The 22,974-nt window shown below is 44.2% G+C and overlaps 2 protein-coding genes across 2 annotated transcripts; both read left to right on the forward strand.

Moving 5' to 3' along the window:
• Positions 1-1,445: 1,445 nt before the first annotated feature.
• RABEP2 (rabaptin, RAB GTPase binding effector protein 2) lies at positions 1,446-6,645 on the forward strand. The gene is made up of 6 exons (XM_075831469.1): positions 1,446-1,528; positions 3,055-3,328; positions 4,295-4,411; positions 4,497-4,595; positions 5,755-5,886; positions 6,471-6,645. Exons 2-6 carry the CDS (start codon positions 3,071-3,073, stop codon positions 6,627-6,629), a joined length of 765 nt encoding a protein of 254 aa, XP_075687584.1. The 5' UTR covers positions 1,446-1,528; positions 3,055-3,070; the 3' UTR covers positions 6,630-6,645.
• A 93-nt stretch (positions 6,646-6,738) lies between these two features.
• Positions 6,739-12,188, forward strand: LOC142656540 (rab GTPase-binding effector protein 1-like). Its single transcript, XM_075831470.1, has 5 exons — positions 6,739-6,905; positions 6,991-7,046; positions 7,553-7,651; positions 7,960-8,076; positions 11,853-12,188. Exons 1-5 carry the CDS (start codon positions 6,899-6,901, stop codon positions 11,952-11,954), a joined length of 381 nt encoding a protein of 126 aa, XP_075687585.1. The 5' UTR covers positions 6,739-6,898; the 3' UTR covers positions 11,955-12,188.
• The last annotated feature ends 10,786 nt before the right edge of the window (positions 12,189-22,974 follow it).

Below are 22,974 nucleotides of genomic sequence, written 5' to 3' on the forward strand. Positions count from 1 at the left end.
CCCCTTTCCCTTTGCTTTGTATTCCCTTGTATGTTTTGTCTCGTGCACTTACTGAGCGTAGGGACCGCCGCCCAGTTGTACCCCGTCGCCTAGGGCGGGTCGTTGCAAGTAGGCAGGGACAGAGTGGCAGGTAGATTAGGGCTCACTTGTCCGTTTCCCTACCCCCCCCCCCCCCGGTCATTACATAATAATAATGATAATAATAATCATGAATAAAATAATAATAATGATGATAATAACAATAACAATAATAATAATAACAATAATAACAATAATAATAATGATAATGATAATAATGACAATAATAATAATAATAATTGTGCACGCTGTTTGCTAATTTTTTTGGCAACGCAACTAGGACTCCCATTGACTATGGGAACATTTGGCACGTCTTCGACGCATCAAATAATTGACCTGATGCTTTTTTTTTACACAAAGCGTTTTTTTAACTACGCTTGTGTAAAAAAAAACGCATTGTGTGTACTAACTGTGCGCTTTCCTATTGATTTAAATGGGAAGTTGAATGCAGCGTTTTTTTGACGTGTATTTTGGAGCGTAAAACGCCCCAAAATACACGTCAAATGCACACAGTGTGAACAGGGCCTAATAATAATAATCTAAAACTATATAATAAAAATAATATAATGATACAAATGTTGCATTTCGCGATATTGCTCTCGGTTTGACGTATATTTCCGATGTAGAGCTGCGCCATATTTCTCTGTATAGGAATACAATGAGATACGTCGCCCATACAGAAGGGTCTCAGTGTAATAATAAAACGTACTGTATACAGATGTGCCGTACAGCGTAATCTACTTCTCTATTCCATACCTATTTCGGCGGTGTACTGACATATACCAGTTTTTAGCCTCCGTCGGGTTAATGGCGCCCTATGGGTACGCTTACTGTGTACGGCGCGAGACATAGACATCGGATACCTGGCGTCATAGTTTTCAGCCTCGATGACTGAAAATGATTGTACAAGGTGACATAAGCGGCTGTTGGACATCTCTGGTGCCGCTTATCTGGGAAATTGGGCAAAAAAAAGGATCAGACTTTGTTTCCCCTGATGCTACAGAAAACATAATGTAATATAACTCTGCTTGCTGTATAGGTTACAATATTATATTACTAGGAGTTGTGAAAAGGAAACAAGTAGGACAACAGGGTGCAGGGAAAGTTGCCTTTAACGGAAATTGCCGACGACTTGGCGCTGAGCGTTGACGGAAATTCCCGAGCCGCCTCCGACACGACAGGAGACTCGAGGCCGAGCGCTGGCGGAAATTCCCGAGCCGCCTCCTACAGGACACGACGCGGGCACGAGGCCGAGCGCTGGCGGAAACTGCCGAAGTCTCTGCAGCTCACAGAGCCGAGCGGGGACGGAGATTACCGAGCGGATACGGAAACGTGTTCCATGCGGATGCGGGAGGAGGAAAGTTGGGGGTCGGGAAGCAAAGGAAGTAAAAGTAGAAGTGGAGGGCGCCCCGCAAAGTCTCAGTACAAGCGTGGAGGACCCCACAACAAGGTCGGTACCGACTAATAATACTCCTGCGCGGCGTTATAACGAGGTAGAACTGCCGCTCCGATGTCCTATGGAGTATTGTGCACTTCATATGCGCAGGTTTGCAACCAGTGCCACTCCAACTGTTGTAGGACTGCAACTCCCAGCGTCCCGCGGTCAGTGCATGCTGGGAGTTGTAGTCCCACAGCAGCCGGAGGGGCAGGTTACTGATGTGGGGAACTTCTCAAAGTCCCATAATAAAAATCAAATATTAAATCTGTAGCTGAAATAAACCCTGGAAACAAAATAACCCCAGGAGCTGACAATCTAAGGCCCTTGTACACGACCGTCATTTTTATCTGTAATTACTGCAGACACCTTTCCATATGTTTACGGATGTGTCCGGGCCGTAGAAACGATCCGCAAAATATAGAACGTGTCCTATTCCTGTCCGCCATTGCGGCACGGACTCCCCATAGATGTCTATGGGCGCGTGCAAAATTGCGTTTTGCTATGGATGTGCAGCAGTAGCCGTCCGTAAATGCTACGTGACGGCAAGAGATTCCCCAAGAAAATGGCGCCTGAGCGATCATGTGACCTTTTCAAGGGGTTGGGTCATGTTGGTGACATCATTTGTAGCCTCCGTAAATATGGAAGCACTACGGACCGTATTTGCGGACAGCGTGCCGGATGACTGCGGATCGGTATTTGCGGACAGTAGAAAGCACTACGGTGGTGTGCACGAGGCCTGCGCTCCGGTATATACTGTGCCCGCGGTCCATACGTTATCTATACATCATTGTATATACAATCTGCAGGAGTTTGGAGGAGGAAATCTGAGTGTGAACGGCGCTTTATATGATGTGTTTTTTTTTTTTTAAAGTCTCCAATGATCTTTGTGTGGGAAAATTTTCCGCCATGTGACGCAGCTCGGCGTGATTCTACTTCTGCAGCGTCACGCGGAGCGTAGGATGACATTACCGCCATAACACCGGGGCACGCGAAGAGTAATACGGGGAGGTCTAATAGCGGGCGTCCAGGTCATCACCATCATCTGTTAATCACGCGCTTCATTAGTTATCATTTGTTGTGAATTCCGTTTTTCTGTTCAGTCAGAGGCGCAGAAAAACGAAATACGAGCTGCGACCGATCCGTCACACATAAGTGATAATTGTCTGATCGCTGGGACCCCCGGCACTCACTCACGCCGGTCCCGTTCCCCTCACTGCTCCCCCTGGAGGGAGAGGGGTATTGAGTGGGGAGACGGTCGAGTTTGCCCGCGCCTCTCCGTTCACTATGGGACTGATTGGAACAGTTTCCGTCAGTCCTATAGACCTGTAATGGAGCGTCAGCGCACGTGCCCGACCGTTAGATCTAATCCCAACGCATGAAAGATAATAAACGGGTGGGAAGTTGCTCACTGTCAGTATATTGGGTACTTTGTGCCGTGAATTTACCCTTCATCTCCCCCTCCCCCTCTATAACGGACACATTGCATTAGTCGCCCCATCTATAGCTGTTGTGTATTTATTACGTCTCATGTCCTGCAGGACCCCCCGTGTCTTGATGTCTCAGACAGAAGATGACAGCTTTGAGCAGGACCCCCTCTCGTCCTCCCCTGAGTGCTCCTCGGATGACCCGGAGGTCCTGGCCGCGGCGGAGGCGTTTGCCCGAGGCTTTGATTGCGTCTCTATTTCGTCTTTTCCTGGGGACCGGCTGATTCAGGGCCAGGAGGACACTGCGTCCCTTATTTCTACAGCCACCCTGGTACCCGAGTGCATATACATCCCTCCGGCGGGCTACCAACTATTATCTGAGCGAGAGGTGACCGGAATCACGGCGCTGGATATGTTTTAACCTGTTCTGATTACTCTGAAGCTGGCATAAATGCCCCGAAAAATGGCTGAAAATACGGGGGCTGAACGCCTCCAAACAACTGCCCGTTGATTTCAATGGGAAAAATGGCGTTTCGTTCCCATTGGGCGTTTTTACGCGGCCGTTTTTAAAAACGGCGCGTAAAAAAACGCCCCGTAAAAGAGAAGTGCATGTCACTTCTTGAGCCGTTTTTGGGGCTGTTTTCCATTGGGTCAATAGAAAAACAGCTCCAAAAACGGCGGTAAAAAACGCATCAAAAACCGCCTGATGCCTAAAAAACGGCTGTAAATCAGAGGCTGTTTTCCCTAGAAAAGCTCCGTATTTTACAGCCATTTTTAGTTTAGCGTGTGAACATAGCCTTAGTCAGAAGCCGGTCTAAAGAGAAGCAACTTTGCAAATAGTCCTAACAAAAAAAAAATTCTACCGTTTTTGTGTCCACAGCTATATGTTTCCATGGTAACAGACAACAAACAAACCCTGTGTAGTCTGATCCTGCAGTCATATTGCCCTCCGTATACCTACCTATCCGATATATGTTAGTTAGAATTACCAGGACGGTAGAAGGCAATATGACTGAAGGATCAGACTACACAGTTTTGTTTGTTGTCTGTTACCGTGGAAACATATAGGGATAAATAGCTGTGGACACAAAACAATGGGACATTTTTAATTAAGACTATTTGCAAAGTTGCTTCACTTTTCATTTAAGATGCATTGGAGCAATAATAATAATAATAATAATAATAAAAAACCGGTTTGTGAAGGTGGACATAGACTTTAAATAAATATACTGTATTGGGGCTGCGAGGAGATTCAGGGAATAAGCCCCACCTCGGATCTTTTTTTTTCTTTTCTTGTTATTAATATGGCGCCATAAAGTGTTAGTAAGAGGCCTCTTTCCTCTTCTTCCTCCAGTTTGCACAGCAGAAGGATGCGTTACAGAGCACCACGGAGCGGCTGGAGAAGGTGTCTCAGGAGAAGGAGGCGTTGCAGGATGCATTACGATGTAGCTCGGAGGACTGCGCTGTCCAGGTAAGTCATTATATGGATATATCACACCATAGACGTATATATTTCTTTGGATTCACTGTATATAAGCCGTCTGGGTCTCGTGCAGGTGAAACAGTTACTCGATCAGATAAAGAGTTCCGAAGAAATTTTACAAAGTCTGCAGAAAAACCTGTCGGACACCCAGCAAAAGACGGCCCAGAAAATGGTGAGATACTTTCCTAATCGTTGGAAGTTTTATATATTAAAGGGAATGTGTTGCCAGAAAAACATGTTTTTTTTTAAAAAATTAAACATTTAGTGTGTGGGTGATTAAACATTGTTCAAATTTTTTTTATTTTTTTCACGAGTCAGGAAATATTATAAATTAATTCTAATTTATAATACTACCCATTTTTGGTCACTAGATGGAGCTATTCCCAAAATTGCAGCATTGCAACATTGGGTTAAAAGCCCTCGCTCTAGTGAGCTCTCAGCATCCCCCCCTCCTTTATCCTGGCTAGTGCCGGGATAAACTAGGGGTTTGAACGGTGTAACCTCCTGCACTGTGTGTCGCCATTTTTTGAGCTAACACACAGTGTAGTAGGTTTACATACAGTAGTAAACACACACAAACACGAACATACATTGAAATCTCTTACCTGCTCCTGCCGCCGCGGCTCCCTCCGGCCCGTCCGCTCCGTTTGCTGCCGCTGGTCCAAGTGCACAAATCCGGAAGCCGCGACCGGAAGTAGTAATATTACTGTCCGGCCGCGACTTCCGGTCCACAGGAAAATGGCGCCGGACGGCGCCAATTTCGAATTGGACTGTGTGGGAGCGGCGCATGCGCAGTTCCCACACAGACGCCCTACACGGAAGTCAATGGGACGGGAGCCGTTCGCAGTCCCTATGGGACTGTGGCTGCCGTATTCCATGTCTGTATGTGTCGTTAATCGACACAGACAGAAATGGAAAAAAAATGGCAGCCCCCATAGGGAAGAAAAAGTGTAAAAATAAGAAAAAGTAAAACACAAACACACAAATGAATATAAACGTTTTTAATAAAGCACTAACATCTTTAACATATAAAAAAATAATTTGTGATGACACTGTTCCTTTAATAATCATGTCTTGGCCCGGCTCCAGCCTCTACATTTCACGAGTGACTTGATGCTGTGCTGCAGCTGCCTGACATTGAGCTGACAATCCAGAAATGTATATTTCTAGGTTTGGGAGTTACGAGGACCGGATTATACTGATATATCCTGATCATCTAGCAGTGGCGCAATGAAAACCAACCCCAATAATCCAACTCGCCAATTATTCCCCATTCTCACGTTCTCTCTCTGTTGGTTTGTATGCTGATTGTTCTCATGTTTTATACCTAGGCAGCTTTAACGGCCTCGTTCAGCCGCTTGTGTCAGGAGGTGAACGGTCTCAATGATGAGAATGAGAAGCTGAGGACACTAAGTATACAAGATCCCCCCACAGGACAGACCACACAGCTTTCAACTCCGCAGGTATACCAAACGATTTTCTTTGTGTATGCACAGTGTCAGTCAGCAGCTGCAACAGCCTGCAAACTATTATCATGTGGAAATATGATGTTTCTGTTGGTTTTACAACAAAAACTGTTATGAGCACCAAGTGATGAACTGTCTTCAAATAAAGGAGAAGATTATACACTATCTACATGGCCTGTAGATATTACATAGGTCTTATAAATAGTGGCAAAAGCTATAGGTGATGAGTTTAAGCTAATATTCGGAACATTACGCTGCTACCCTCACCTAGTAGTCTTTTGGGCAGTGGAGCTCCTAGCTATGTTAAGGACCAACATTGACGTGCATAAGTCTCATAGACCACTATGGAGATGGACACTTGATTGAGTGGGCAAATCGAACTAGGCTCCCCTGGTGGCCACAATATAGGCAATTGGTGCCCTCGATGGTCACTTTCCAACAGTATTTCCAAATGACATGGTATCAAATCACTCATGGCGTTTTAATCACCATGGTTGGCATTTTGACAGGAAGTGTTACTGGGTATCCTTGATTTGCAGGAAGTGTTACTGGGCAATTTTGTTGTTCTGTTTTTTTCCCAGAGAGCAGCACAGCACAGACAGGAGCGATTGTGTATCGAGGTTGTCTCTCTGCAAGAGGAGCTGAAAGCCGAACAAGTGGCAAAACAGGACCTGGAGGAGCAGCTGAGGAGGGCAATGGAAGCTCAGACTGAGGAGAGGGGTGAGACAGGGCATGAATGAGTTAAAGGGGTTATCTAGGATTAAAAAAACAAGGCTGCTTTCTTCCAAAAACCAGCGCCACACCTGTCAATGGGTTGTATCTGGTATTGCACCTCAGTAATATTGAAGTAAATCGTGCTGAGCTGCAATACCAAATACAACCTGTGGACAGATGTGGCGCTATTTTGCATAGTTGGATATAAAGCTTGGTGTTGCGGTGATTCCAGTGATTTGATGTGAATTTTTTCTTCTCTTCTTCACGTCATCATGATTGTGGCATTACAGAGATCATGGAAGGTACGTGCTGTGTTTTGGGCGGGGGCAGGGTCTGTCTTTGCGGTTCGGTCGGATGTATCTCAATGTGTATTTATGATTTGTGCAGCCACCCTCTCCAGCCTGAGGACAGAGATGGACAGGATACAGCAGGACAGGAAGCAGGTGAGATAAGAGCGGGTCCTGCCGCCGGACTCGGCCACTAAACAGTTAAATATGCGTTAATTCTCCGCATGGCGGTGAAGCTTTACCTGATTACTTTCTTTTTTACGGGACTGTTTTACCGATATTCCAGATAATGAGCGGTGTCAGCAATAATTTCAGCTTCTAGGATCTGACTCATTTGCTTTGTCCCTCCCCTATGCTTTACACTGCAGCTCTGTCTCTTCGGTTGGCAGCTTATTCAACACTTTTTTGAATAATGCAAAGCTATGACCAGTGATGGCATGTAAGCTTCATTTTGTAGTGGGACTCTGAAATGGACTTCCTGTCTCATCAGAGGTTCAGGTTGCTGTTCTGTCCTTTCACCATGCTTTACACTGCAGGTTTACTTTTTCAGAGATCATCAGGTTACTTCCGTGGAGAAGTCTAGAAAGCTGCTATAAAGAAAAACTAAAGTTGTGATTGCACTTTTATTGCTCCAGATCATCTCTTTCCTTTTGCCTCTTCAGGCCGAGTTACAGCTGCAGGAGTCGGAGAGTCAGGTCCAGAAGCTCTGGGAATCTGTCGGGGACCAGGAGAAGATTCTGCAGAAGGAGAAGGAGGAGAAGGTACAAGAAGCCGCCGAGTTTTCCTTTTCTGCCAAATGGTTGAAAATCGTATTCAACCGTTTGTTCGCTCTATCGGTCTCTGGGAAAGCTGGGTGACGGCCAATAAGGCGACTATTATAGCTCATTCAGCTTTCCTGTAGTCCTGATACTGTTAAGCACTGATATATCCGCCGCTTCCGTATGGCTACATAATAAGGTATATATGCCTTTCAGAATTCTAGGAAAGTTGGGTAATAACCACTATGGGAGAGTAGTCATAGCATTGTCACCCAGCTTTCCCAGCTTTACTGTCTCGTCTCCGTCTCCAGGCTTCTCTCGACCTTTCTCTGAAGGATGAAAAAGACAAAATCTCAAGGTTACAGACGGAGCTGCGGACCAGCGAGGAGGTGCAGAGGGACTTTGTCCGGTTATCACAGAAGCTGCAGGTAAATCTAACATGAGTCCAGGAATCACAGAAACAACACAAAAGCTCGAACAGCTCAGTCCAACAAAACGTGTAACGTGCAAGAACGCCGGTGACTGCAAATATATACAGCACACAAGAGAATGGCGACCGCACCCTGCGAACACCAATGTCACCTAAACCACTAAATATAAATACATATGCATTACTGCTAAATCTACCTGCAATAGGGAGCTTCTTAGCGCACATTTTAATCAAATTGTGTGAGCCCACCTGCCAGTGCTGGAGTGTTATAAGAGGAGCGGCTGATATCAGTCACACATATGATGTAATGTCTCTGGAGGATATAATAGTGCTGGAGTGTTATAAGAGGAGCGGCTGATATCAGTCACACATGATGTAATGTCTCTGGAGGATATAATAGTACTGGAGTGTTATAAGAGGAGCGGCTGATATCAGTCACATATGATGTAATGTCTCTGGAGGATATAATAGTGCTGGAGTGATATAAGAGGAGCGGCTGATATCAGTCACATATGATGTAATGTCTCTGGAGGATATAATAGTGCTGGAGTGTTATAAGAGGAGCGGCTGATATCAGTCACACATGATGTAATGTCTCTGGAGGATATAATAGTACTGGAGTGTTATAAGAGGAGCGGCTGATATCAGTCACATATGATGTAATGTCTCTGGAGGATATAATAGTGCTGGAGTGATATAAGAGGAGCGGCTGATATCAGTCACACATATGATGTAATGTCTCTGGAGGATATAATAGTGCTGGAGTGATATAAGAGGAGCGGCTGATATCAGTCACACATATGATGTAATGTCTCTGGAGGATATAATAGTACTGGAGTGATATAAGAGGAGCGGCTGATATCAGTCACATATGATGTAATGTCTCTGGAGGATATAATAGTACTGGAGTGATATAAGAGGAGCGGCTGATATCAGTCACACATATGATGTAATGTCTCTGGAGGATATAATAGTACTGGAGTGTTATAAGAGGAGCGGCTGATATCAGTCACATATATGATGTAATGTCTCTGGAGGATATAATAGTACTGGAGTGATATAAGAGGAGCGGCTGATATCAGTCACACATATGATGTAATGTCTCTGGAGGATATAATAGTGCTGGAGTGATATAAGAGGAGCGGCTGATATCAGTCACACATGATGTAATGTCTCTGGAGGATATAATAGTACTGGAGTGATATAAGAGGAGCGGCTGATATCAGTCACACATATGATGTAATGTCTCTGGAGGATATAATAGTACTGGAGTGGTATAAGAGGAGCGGCTGATATCAGACACATATGATGTAATGTCTCTGGAGGATATAATAGTGCTGGAGTGTTATAAGATGAGCGGCTGATATCAGTCACATATGATGTAATGTCTCTGGAGGATATAATAGTGCTGGAGTGTTATAAGAGGAGCGGCTGATATCAGTCACATATGATGTAATGTCTCTGGGGATATAATAGTGCTGGAGTGTTATAAGAGGAGCGGCTGATATCAGTCACATATGATGTAATGTCTCTGGAGGATATAATAGTGCTGGAGTGTTATAAGAGGAGCGGCTGATATCAGTCACACATATGATGTAATGTCTCTGGAGGATATAATAGTGCTGGAGTGATATAAGAGGAGCGGCTGATATCAGTCACATATATGATGTAATGTCTCTGGAGGATATAATAGTACTGGAGTGATATAAGAGGAGCGGCTGATATCAGTCACATATGATGTAATGTCTCTGGAGGATATAATAGTACTGGAGTGTTATAAGAGGAGCGGCAGATATCAGTCACACATATGATGTAATGTCTCTGGAGGATATAATAGTGCTGGAGTGTTATAAGAGGAGCGGCTGATATCAGACACATATGATGTAATGTCTCTGGAGGATATAATAGTACTGGAGTGGTATAAGAGGAGCGGCTGATATCAGACACATATGATGTAATGTCTCTGGAGGATATAATAGTGCTGGAGTGTTATAAGATGAGCGGCTGATATCAGTCACATATGATGTAATGTCTCTGGGGATATAATAGTGCTGGAGTGTTATAAGAGGAGCGGCTGATATCAGTCACATATGATGTAATGTCTCTGGAGGATATAATAGTGCTGGAGTGTTATAAGAGGAGCGGCTGATATCAGTCACACATATGATGTAATGTCTCTGGAGGATATAATAGTGCTGGAGTGATATAAGAGGAGCGGCTGATATCAGTCACATATATGATGTAATGTCTCTGGAGGATATAATAGTACTGGAGTGATATAAGAGGAGCGGCAGATATCAGTCACACATATGATGTAATGTCTCTGGAGGATATAATAGTGCTGGAGTGTTATAAGAGGAGCGGCTGATATCAGTCACACATATGATGTAATGTCTCTGGAGGATATAATAGTACTGGAGTGGTATAAGAGGAGCGGCTGATATCAGACACATATGATGTAATGTCTCTGGAGGATATAATAGTGCTGGAGTGTTATAAGAGGAGCGGCTGATATCAGTCACATATGATGTAATGTCTCTGGGGATATAATAGTGCTGGAGTGATATAAGAGGAGCGGCTGATATCAGTCACATATGATGTAATGTCTCTGGGGATATAATAGTACTGGAGTGATATAAGAGGAGCGGCTGATATCAGTCACATATATGATGTAATGTCTCTGGAGGATATAATAGTACTGGAGTGTTATAAGAGGAGCGGCTGATATCAGTCACACATATGATGTAATGTCTCTGGAGGATATAATAGTACTGGAGTGATATAAGAGGAGCAGCTGATATCAGTCACACATATGATGTAATGTCTCTGGAGGATATAATAGTGCTGGAGTGATATAAGAGGAGCGGCTGATATCAGTCACACATATGATGTAATGTCTCTGGAGGATATAATAGTACTGGAGTGATATAAGAGGAGCAGCTGATATCAGTCACACATATGATGTAATGTCTCTGGAGGATATAATAGTACTGGAGTGTTATAAGAGGAGCGGCTGATATCAGTCACACATATGATGTAATGTCTCTGGAGGATATAATAGTACTGGAGTGATATAAGAGGAGCAGCTGATATCAGTCACACATATGATGTAATGTCTCTGGAGGATATAATAGTGATAAAACTGAACTGCCAGAGTACAGGACATTGTCATATGGACCCAGAAATAAAGAAGCTTTAAAGCGTCTCTGTCACCACATTATAAGTGGCCTATATTGTACATGATGTGATCGGCGCTGTAATGTAGATAACAGCAGTGTTTTTTATTTAGAAAAGCGATCATTTTTGACAGAGTTATGACCTATTTTAGCTTTATGCTAATGAGTTTTTCAATGGACAACTGGGCGTGTTTTACTATATGACCAAGTGGGCGTTGTACAGAGGAGTGTATGACGCTGACCAATCAGTGACCAATCAGCGTCATACACTTGTCTCCATTCATTTACACTGCAGATAACTATATAGCTATATCACTATGTGCAGCCACATACACACACTATAACATTACTGCAGTGTCCTGACAATGAATATACATTACCTCCAGACAGGACGTGATGTGTATTCAGAATCCTGACTCTTCTGTAGCGTCTGTGTGATATTTACAGCAAGGCAAACGTAATCTCGTTTGAAATGACAGGTTACAGCGTAATCTCACGAGATTACGTTTGCCTTGCTGTAAATATAATGTGGTGACAGCCTCTTTAAGTTTTTTTTTGGTTTTTTTTCAATCTTTAATAACCTCTGATTACATGACAGGTCAGTTTGGAGAAAATCCGACAAGCTACTTCCATGCAGGACGTCCACGAGATATTGGAAGGGACGCGTCTCACAGACGTCAGCCAGCTGAGCGACGCCTGATTGTCACAATTCGCAGACTACGGAGATGTGATGGGACCGTGTTGTATACTGTGTATATAGTGTGTAATATGTACAACAATAACCTGTAGTGAGCAACGTAATAACCGCGTCCTGCCGCCAGAACGCGGCTGATTCTATAATATTACCGATCCGCACAGGAAATGAACGTTATTTTACGTGACTACTAATGACCACTAACTGCTGTTACATCGTATTAAAGGTTCTTTTCTATCACTTGTTGCGTGTTGTGTCCATTTTACATGGAAAGAAATCGGGGACCGTCAATTCCAATAAGTTGGGGCTTCATGGCGACTTTTGAAATTTTGTGTTACGGAGACAGTCACGTAGCCTCAATGTTTCCCTATGGGTTTTGCAAGAATTCTATGTGGCGGATCATCAAACATTCTGGATTATCAGATGGACATAAAGAAGTAAATACAATTCTATATAAATGATAGTCCTGTAGCCTGCGCTCCTTCCCTTCTCCTCCTTACCATCCAACTTTCCTCGTTCAGATCCTCCTTAAAGGGAATGTCCACCCTTGAATTCTATTTTTTTTTTTTATAAGCTGAATAGGTCTAAAAAAAATATGTCCTAATTAATTTCTTAATAGGCGTCTGAGCTTTGTTTTTATGTTACAGAGCTCCAAATCCCCTCCATAGACAGTTTTATGATAAAATTCTGACTTCCTGCGGTCACCACTAGAGGGAGCTCTCTGCATATGTTTAAGTATAAAACTCAATAACACAGTATGCAGTGAGCTCCCTCTAGTGGTGACTGCAGGAAGTCAGAATTGTATCATGTAACTGTCTATGCATGGGATTTGGAGCTCTGTATCATGAAAATGAAGCTCAGACTCCTATAAAGATATAATAAGAAATAAATCTGCGCAGATTTATGAATCTAAAGAATGATGTCCGGTATATGTGGTAAGTCGGTGACCTACAGGCTACACAAGCGCTCTACATTTTCTCCCTTTAAATCACGCATTTGTATCTGTTCCTGGAAAAGCTGGGTGACAACAACTATGGCCACAATTATTCCTCGAACACAGGTCACCACCCATCCTTATACTTCAAAATAGCGAATCTGCCTAGTTATGATCCCCCGCTCTGGTCTCTATATAACTAGGCACATTAGTCAACCAACTCATGTGTAATCTGTAATCAGTGATAGTAATTGTCACCCAGCTTTCCCAGAAACCGATATAACTAAGGGCTGAATACCATTTTCAGAAACACATGGCAGAAACAGCGCCACACCTGTCCACGGGTTGTGTCTGGTATTGCAGCTCAGTCTGATAGAAGTGAATGGGGCTGAACTGCAATACCATACACAGCCTGTGGACAGGTGTGGTGCTGTTTTTGAAAGAAGCAGCCATGTTTTTCTAATCATAGACCATCCCTTTAAGGTGGAAAACCTACAGAAGATGAAGGACTGCAGCCATGGGATTGGCAGATTATCGTAATCCCAGGCTGCAATGTGTTGATGTCCAGATTATACCGGTTCCTCCCTAAATGTTCGATTCTGGATGTGAATCAGACTTTTGACCTCTCAACCTTTTTCCAGAGTTGCTTTCATTTTTTAAACTGAAAATTTCCCGTATCGGTGGCTGCAACTTTAACTCCTCGTAGTCTTTCTGTTGGGTTGCGTGATGGCGCGGGCTCCTCTATCAGATGATTACTGAATAATTCCCGGGTTACACTCTGGGGAACGTGTGTCATGGAGTCCAAGGAGTCGTTCTGCAAGTGTTCGGGTTGTTGGGCCACGGGAAGTCGTCGCTGATTAATTTGTGTCCGTGTCTGATGAAGGACGGAGGGTGCGAGGACCGGGCGCCTTCTGGTTCATCTTGTGGAGCCAGAACCTTGAAAAGAACGGAATATGAAGTGACGAGCCGAGGGAAAGCAGCTTCTGATATTCAGACGTTTTTAAGCCACTCACGATTTTAGCTGCGTTTTTTTACGGACGTTTTTGGAGCTTTTTTCAATAGGGTCAATGAAAAACTGCTCCAAAAACGTCCCAAGAAGTGACCTGCACTTTTTTTTCGCGTCCATTTTTTTACGCGTAAAAAACGCAGTGAAAAACGCTCCTCCGGAACAGAATGCCGTTTTCCCATTGAAATCAATGGGCAGATGTTTGGAGGCGTTCTGCTTCAGATTTTTCGGCCGTTTACGGACCGAAAAACGTTCGAAAATAGGCCATGTGAACATACCCTAACGGGATGTTCACACGCAGTGACCAAAAACGCCTGAAAATACGGAGCTGTTTTCAAGCGAAAACAGCTCCTGATTTTCAGATGTTTTTGTAACAACTCGTGTTTTTCGCGGCGTATTTTACGGCCGTTTTTGGAGCTGTTTTTCAATAGAGTCAATGAAAAACGCCTCCAAAAACGTCCCAAGAACTGACCTGCACTTCTTTTGACGAGCCGTCTTTTTACGCGCCGTATTTTGACAGCGACGCGTAAAATAAATGCTCGTGGGAACAGAACACCGTAAAACCCATTGCAAGCAATGGGCAGATGTTTGTGGGCGTATTAGGGGTGTTTTTTTCAGGCGTAATTCGAGGCGTAAAACACCAGAATTACATCTGAAACCACTGCGTGTGAACATACCCTTATTACTCCCACACCCCTGACACCGGCACTTACAATACATTTCAATCCACTTTATTTGCACTTATTCCTCCAATCATTGTGATCACCCACGGATCCTCCGGGAAGTCTGAACACACAATAAAAAAAATAAAACTTTTCAGTCAACAAACTTCGTCCCATTGAAAACGACACGGTGGAAAACCAGAATCCAAACCTGGAAACTGACAGCAAAATCGAGCGGTTCTTATCCACGTGCGTAAAGGAGGCGGAGTCCAGAATTGCAAAAATGGCGGGAGATTATTTTAAGTGCGTGGAGCCGGAAGTGCTGAAGAAAAGCGTTGAGCGACTGGAGGAGGCTCCGGAGAAGTTCTGAAGGTCAGATTATAATCTATAGATGCTCCGCTTTATATTACGGCACTTGTGGTTTATTTTCAGGGTCATTTAGAGAAACTTTGCTTCACCACTTGCGACTTTTGCATCTCATTCTTTGCCAGAAAAAAAACAAAGTGTCAATAAAAATTGCGTTTTGGCTCCCGGGGCGCACAGATACACGCGCTCCTCTCAGGCCGGCGCGGGTCATATATGACATCATCAGACCCTACACCAACCAGTCACCTTGTATCGATAATTACACGATCTGCTGGTAATCCACCCGAACCCTCCAGGATGATAGCGGGACGCAGCTGTAATCTGTTACAATGTATCCATAAATGGAAAGTATAAATAAATTCTATACGGTTGTAATACTACAGTGCTACCAGCAGGGGAGGTAGAGAACCATAGTAAAAAAGAAGGTTCTTCCCCAGACATTATGGATCACTTTCACCCCAATCATCTGCATCTGAAGCTTTCTGGATTGCTCTTCTCACCCCCTGACCCCACCAGTGACCAAAGTTAAAAAAAACTCCCTAGATAAAGATAATTGCCACAATGGCCCCATCCAGGCACTGATTTGGGCACTTGGGTGATCAAACTTTTACATTCTTGACTCGTCTCCAACTGATCCCCATAAGGCTGGGTTCACACGAGCACATTAACGTCCGTAAAGGACAGAACGTATTTCGGCCGGAAGTCCCGGACCGAACTCAGTGTAGGGAGCCGGGCTCCTAGAATCATAGTTATGTACGACGCTAGGAGTCCCTGCCTCGCTGCAGGACAACAGTCCCGTACTGTAATCATGTTTTCAGTACAGGACAGTAGTTCCACGGAGAGGCAGGGACTCCTAGCGTCGTACATAACTATGATACTAGGAGCCCGGCTCCCTGCACTGTGTTCGGTCCGGGACTTCCGGCCGAAATACGTCCGTCCATTACGGACGTTAATGTGGTCGTGTGAACCCAGCGGGTATGTAAACACACACTAATTACGGACGTAATTCGGGAGTTTTTGCCCCGAATTACGCCCGAAAATAGCGCCTCAATAGCGCTGACAAACATCTGCCCATTGAAAGCAATGGGCAGACGTTTGTCTGTTCACACGAGGCGTATATTTACGCGCCGCTGTTAAATGACCGCGCGTAAATAGACGCCCGCGTCAAAGAAGTGACCTGTCACTTCTTGGGGCGTAATTGGAGCCGTTATTCATTGACTCCAATGAAATGCAGTGCCAATTACGTCCGTAATGGACGCGGCGTTCAAGCGCCTGCACATGCCGTTACGGCTGAAATTACAGGGATGTTTCCTCCTGAAAACATCCCCGTAATTTCAGCCGTTACGGACGCTGCCGTGTGAACATACCCTTACGGTGCCACGGTAGTATGGTAGGTATAATGTCTGCAATCCTGCCCATGATGATCCATTGGTTTCTATATGGACAATGTGACCATTCTGGATTTTTAGATTCGGCCGCATGCTCCTCAAAATCCCTCATCTCCTGTTTGGTTTTATAAGAGCGTGACACACATAAGGGCGAAATGTGCGTGATTCCTGAACTATGTTTTCTTACTAAATCGAGATATTTTAGCCATGGAGGAGCCAGTCACCTTTATTAGAGTGTTATTTTTTTTTTTCTGGTGGGTCCAAGAAACCCCAGTCCCACGCTGCCTCTGACTTATTGTCCGCTTTGTAATGCTCTTTCGGTAACTCAATCGTTAGTTTGAAAAGATGCTTCCAAAACAGCGCCACACCTGTCCACAGGTTGTGAGTAGTATTGCAGCTCAATCCCATTCACTTCAATAGAGCTGCAATACCAGACACAAACTATGGACAAGTGTGGCGCTGTTTCTGGAAGAAAGCTGCCGTGTTTTAAGTAGTTCAATTAGTGGGTTCCAAATAAAAGGAAACTTTGAATCGGAGGCCACAACCTTCACTCGATGGAGAAAAAGACTTGGAGAATCAGCTACAAAGGCAGGAAGACGTGGCAGCAGCATATTGTATTTTGGGCTACATTCTCAGTGGGGGTTGTTACAATGATGGGAGTGCAGGCGTTGGCTGCCCGACAGATTTGCTGCTTGCTGTAGGATTTCCAGGTGTATTAGGATTTTTTTATGTTTGGAATTAACTGGTGCGTTATCTCAGGAATAGTCCCTCACCAGAGAACTGGTTATACTGGATGGACTAGAGCCTTCGATATTTGTGAAGTCTCCGTTTACACATCCAGGTGCTCCTCTGCGTTGGAGATTCTACCATTGACGAAAAATAGCGCAGCATGCATCCCTATTGTTTCCAGCAAAGCGACGGACCCCATGACAGAACCAGTGTGGTCCGTTGGGCGCTGTAGGTGTCTGTCGTGTGATAGATCCGCCACAGCCTGAATTCCATTTTTCTGCTGCCGTCACGAAACGGAAAAACGCAATATACAACGCAGATGTGAACAGAGCCCAAGATGTACAGAATACGCTCGTAACTTCTAGAACTAGGCCAGGGGCTATAAATGCCGGAGTGTATACAGTGAGAGGAGGGGGGTACAGACACAAGAAGCAGGACCCCCAGACAGAGGACGACCCCAGGAACAGACGAACAAGGAGAGTGGAGACGAGTACTGACGCCAAGACCCGCTGCTGCGAGGATGTGCCAGTCATGGGCCAGTCATGGGCCAGTCATGGGGTATTCCGGGGGACTGTGTATATTTATTTAGTAATTATTGTAGTGTACTGGAGGGATAAGTATACATGTATTTTAATTGTATACATTATCAGATATCGATTTCATGGTTTTCTGATTATATATATTGTATTGCTATAAACCATTTATTTTTATATCTCTTCCCCCCTTGTCTTTCTATGGCGACCGCCTCTGGAATCTACAGGAAGAATATTATAGAAAATACTACAATGCCAGTGCTACCGGGCTCAGCTGCCAAAGTGACCAATTCCAATAGTGAAACCTACACTTTGGGCACAGGGCACCTCACGCTTCCAGCAATTCTTTCGTCTTCTGTGCGGAGGTGACGCTGCGTGTTCCGTGCTGTGACGCTGCGTGTTCCATGCGGTGACGCTGCGTGTTCCGTGGGGTGACGCTGCGTGTTCCATGCGGTGACGCTGCGTGTTCCGTGGGGTGACGCTGCGTGTTCTGTTTGGAAATTCCGCTATGTGGGAACCCGGCCCAAGGTTCGATGCACACTTTGCATAATTTGGTGCAGAAATCCTGCATCAAAACCGCAGGTAAACGATGGTAATTCCGCAGGTACAATCCACACCTAGTGCACTTTAAGCTGCGATTTTGATTCAGAAATAGGTGCGGTTTTATGCTGCGGATTTTGGTGCGTTTTTTTAAATAAACTAGTCAAATACAATTCACAGGCGGAAACGCGAGATAGATGAACACGCTGCAAATTCTAAAATACCGCAGGTCAATTTATGCGCGGAAAAAAATCTGCAACGTGCAGATGAGATTACTTGGAATCTCATTTCCTTTGCTGGTACTGTATTGCGTGGTGGATTTGCCGCAGGAAAATAATATGCATGGTGTGCATTTGGCCTTACAATGGGAAATTCCAGTTTGTGATAGAGCTTCACTGTTAAGGGTATGTTCACACGAGCACATTAACGTCCGTAAGGGACGGACGTATTTCGGAAGTCCCGGACCGAACACAGTGCAGGGAGCCGGGCTCATCATAGTTATGTACGACGCTAGGAGTCCCTGCCTCTCCGTGGAACTACTGTCATGTACTGAAAACATGATTACAGTACGGGACAGTTGTCCTGCAGAGAGGCAGGGACTCCTAGCGTCGTACATAACTATGATGCTAGGAGCCCGGCCCCCTGCACTGTGTTCGGTCCGGGACTTGCGGCCGAAATACGTCCGTCAATTACGGACGTAATGACCTCGTGTGAACATACCCTTACTTATGTGCAGATGTAGTGTTTTCAGCCGTTTTTCGGGTCGAAACGTCCCGAAAAATGATTGAAAAATCGGAAGCAGAACGCCTCCAAACATCTGCCCATTGATTTCAATGGAAAAAAAACGGCGTTCTGTTCCGACGGGGCGTTTTTTTACGCAGCCGTTTTTCAATATGGCCACGTAAAAAAACGGCGCTAAAAAGAAGTGCATGTCACTTCTTCAGCCGTTTATCATAGACTCTATAGAAAAACAGCTCCAAAAACAGCCGTTAAAACCGCAGTGAAAAACGCGACTTTAAAAACAGCTCCGTATTTTCAGAGGTTTTTGATTTTGTGCACATACTGTCACTGTCTGACATTCCCCCTCTTATCTGCATATTCCGCAGGACACTATAGACCGCGCATAAGTCATCGTCTGCAAGCCAGAGCTGAACTGGTTAATGCAAAGATGATTTTCACTTTCGCTCTGAATCAGTTTCCCGTAAATAAACCTTGTAGAAAGTTCTGGGTGTGTCCGCGATGTCTTCGATAATCCCATATATGTGTTTCCCGGAAAGCTGGGTGGCCACCAATGGTAGGAAGTCTTTTGAAAAACAACCCACAAAATTCCTATATACTTTGTGTTTCAATTTCTCAACATTTTCAAGATTTCTGCTTGCTGTCAGTGAATTGGCAATTTTTTGTTTAAACCCAGAAGCTGAAAAAAACGTCCTGACCTGTTCATATCCACACAGCTCATAACATAGCATAAAAGCTCCCGTTTACCTACACTGGTACATTGTAACCAGGGCCGGCCTTTGGGGTGTGCGACCTGTGCCATTGTATGCCCCCCCCCCCCCCAAGACATTACTTGTGAGATAATGTGTTGTAAATGTATTTTATGACATTTTTGCACTATTGGGTACTGTCACTTTAACCCCTTCCCGTCGTAAACAACTTTCAGATTTTAATTTTAGTTTTTTCCTCCCCACCTTCCAAAAGCCATAACTTTTTTATTTTTCGGTCGATATAGTCCTATGAGGGCTTGATTTTTGCGGGACGAGTTGTAGTTTATTGTGCCATATAATGTACTAGGCAATGGGAAAAAATTATTTGTGGGGTAGAAAATTTAAAAAAAACAGCGATTCCTCCATGGTTTTTTGCGCCTCATTTTTACGGAATTCACTGTGAAATTAAAACATGTTACCTTTATTCTGCGGGTCAATACGATTACGGCGATACCAAATATATATAGTTTTTTCTATATTTTATTACTTTTACAAGTAAAAACCGAAGTGTAAAAAATAAAATTTATTTTGTGTCGCCAAATTCCGAGAGCCGTAAAGTTTTTATTTTTCTGTCGATTAAGCGGTACGAGGGCTTATTTTTTTGCGGGATAAGCTGTAGTTTTTAATAATACCATTTTGGGGTACATGCGACGGTTTGATTAGGTGACCAAAAAATAGATTCTGGCGTTTACAATTATTTTATTTTTTTTACGGCGTTCACCGCGCGGGTTAAATAATGATATATTGTGATAGTTCAGACTTTTACGGACGCGGCGATACCAATTATGTATATTTATTTTTTTACTATGCTCTAGGGGGAAAATGGGAAAAAGGTTTTTTCTTTAACTTTTAATTTTTTTATTTTCTTTTTACATAAGAAAAAAACTTTATTTTACAAATTTTTACTTTTTTTTATTAGTCCCCCTAGGGGACTTCAACCAGCGATGGTTAGATCGCTTGCACGATATTCTGCAATACTAATGGTTTTTACGGAGGATGGGGGTTCTTTTGCTCTGACGTTTTTAGATTGAATTATGATGACGTTGATCTGAGGTATCGATATATTTAGTAACTTCAGTTTAAGTATCTGTTATTATGTACTATTTATTATGCATGTTTGGTAACCTTAGTATGTTTCCTTGCAATAATAGGAAGATGTAACAAAAAGATTTTTTATGTTATTTGAATTTTTAGCACTTTAGATGCATATTTTTATGATTACACTATTTCACAGGCTGTTTATGTATGGTGACAATAAGTCATTTAATGTATGTATTTTTTGTTAGGCCTCATTCACACGGCAGGGTTTCCCGGCCGGGTGCCGGCCGTTCATAAATCGGCCGGCACCCGGCTGCATTAGGAATAATAGACCCCTAATGGGGCTATTCACACGACCGATTTTTTGACGGCCGGGAAATCCGGCCGTCAAAAAATAGGACATGCTCTATCTTCGCCCGGGTACCCGGCCGCCCGGCTCCCATAGAAGTCTATGGGGCCGGGTATTACACGGCCATCACCGGAATGTGTCCCGAGTGATGGCCGGGTTTCCCGGCGCTTGCGCTCTATCTCCTCCTCCTCACAGAGCAGAGTGCATGTGAGGAGGAGTTGATGCCATTCTGACGAATGGCATCGCTGTACACGGTGTGGCAGGGCCGGGGTCTACAGCAGGTGGAGGGAGCGCTGCGCTGGCTCCCTTCCCCTGCTTGTTAAAATCACCCTGGCCCGGCGACACCTTCGATGGCGCCGCTAGCAGCTGCAGCTGCTGCGGCTGCTACTACTGCAGCGACGCCACTATAGCAGAGCGGGGAGGTATCTCCCCGCTCTGCTATGTGCTAGCCCCACTTTAGCTCCTTGAAGGAGCGGAATCCCCGTGTTTTCGGGGATTCCGCTCCTGGACAGAGCGCTTGATGTCTCTGTCCATATCTGGACAGTGACATCAGGGGAAACTCCTGAAGCGGAATCCCCGAACACATGGGGATTCCCCTTCAGGAGTTGCCGCTGATGTCACTGTCCGGATCTGCCCGGCACGGATGCAAAACTTTATGCAAACCGGCCGGGCAGAATGGGCGATTTTACCGGCCGACACTCAGGCTCGGGAACGACCCGTTCGTGTGAATCCCGCCTTATTGTATTCTCAGGCACGGATGGTTAGAATGTACTTCTAATTCTATTTTTTTCATTTTTTATTTTTTCAGTGACTTGTCTTATCTTCACTGTATCGATACACTTTGATATTTGTATTCACATACTTTCTCATTGTAATTTGCTGTATTTTTTACCTTTTCTGTGTTGCAATTTATTTGTTATTTATTTTCTTTATCATTGTGTTTTTCTCACCTCACTCGCACTATGCATCTATATTTTGCAATATTGTTTACATGCTCATAGGCGCCCTTCTATGCCAATTAGGTCGCCACTTAGAATTATATAATTAGCAATCCTCACATATATTGACACATAACTTGCCTTGAAAAGCCACTTATTGCTGTTTAAAAAAAGAGACATCTCTTGAGTATAAGGTTAAAACAACACTATTGAAACAAATTCCTCCACTCACGATTTTGGAGTCCCTCCTGCAGTGAAGTGCGCATGTCTGTGTCGGCGGCTGGCGGCGACGCTTTGCCCTCTCCGCTTCCAAAGGCCCATTGCGCATGCCCGGAACTCCCGTACGCGTCTGGTATCCGGGGGTGCACTGCCGGGCCTGGAATCGGAAGTGGGGCTGGCCTCGTTTCCGGCCGCGTCATTTGAGATGCGCCGTCGTTCACTGCATGAGCGACGCTCCGCATACTATTTAAGGGCTATTAACATGAGGACATACACACACATCTCCCCTGAGGAAGCAACCGTAGCGAAACGCGTGTTGGGGTCCATGTGAAGGAGCAGATACCAACTATCACTTTTTCATTGCTGTTATGGGTAAGGCTGCCAGATATAAATGATGCTTTAAAGTATTTTCACTTTATCCTATCTTTTCCTTCCCTTCTATCTCGTACTCATTTTTGACTATACTAATAAGGTATTGGATTAATAATGGGATAATTCCCCTTTGTTAGAGTCTGCACCTAATTTATGCAATTCATTTATATAGCCTTTACACCTGTGTATACCATCCTGCAAAGGTTAATAAATTGCTCCATTGTTCATACTAGGGTCTTGTTCTTATGTAACTTTTTGAAACCGTATTTGTGATATGTGATATATGTTAAATAAAAATTTTCGTTTTATATAAATCGTCTTTATGGCTCGTTGTTGTTCTTCTGTGTATGGCTAATCTTGTGGAGCTGCCTGTGTGGTAAATTATGGGGGGACGTCTGTGTAGTAATCCATACCCAGCCCTGATTATTAATGCTTTTGGAGTGCATATGGTGATTATTAATACTA

The sequence above is a fragment of the Rhinoderma darwinii genome, chromosome 6 (genome assembly GCF_050947455.1).
Source record: "Rhinoderma darwinii isolate aRhiDar2 chromosome 6, aRhiDar2.hap1, whole genome shotgun sequence".
NCBI lineage: Eukaryota > Metazoa > Chordata > Amphibia > Anura > Rhinodermatidae > Rhinoderma > Rhinoderma darwinii.

What these genes read in the sequence shown, in the direction of transcription:
- RABEP2 (XM_075831469.1), top strand. Translation starts at nt 3,071, where the DNA reads ATGTCTCAGACAGAAGATGACAGCTTTGAGCAGGACCCCCTCTCGTCC. An exon ending in AAAAGACGGCCCAGAAAATG is followed by an intron (nt 4,596 to 5,754) that starts GTGAGATACTTT and finishes TTTTATACCTAG; the next exon opens with GCAGCTTTAACGGCCTCGTT. An exon ending in CACAGCTTTCAACTCCGCAG is followed by an intron (nt 5,887 to 6,470) that starts GTATACCAAACG and finishes TTTTTTTCCCAG; the next exon opens with AGAGCAGCACAGCACAGACA.
- LOC142656540 (XM_075831470.1), top strand. An exon ending in TACAGCAGGACAGGAAGCAG is followed by an intron (nt 7,047 to 7,552) that starts GTGAGATAAGAG and finishes TTGCCTCTTCAG; the next exon opens with GCCGAGTTACAGCTGCAGGA. An exon ending in GGTTATCACAGAAGCTGCAG is followed by an intron (nt 8,077 to 11,852) that starts GTAAATCTAACA and finishes ATTACATGACAG; the next exon opens with GTCAGTTTGGAGAAAATCCG.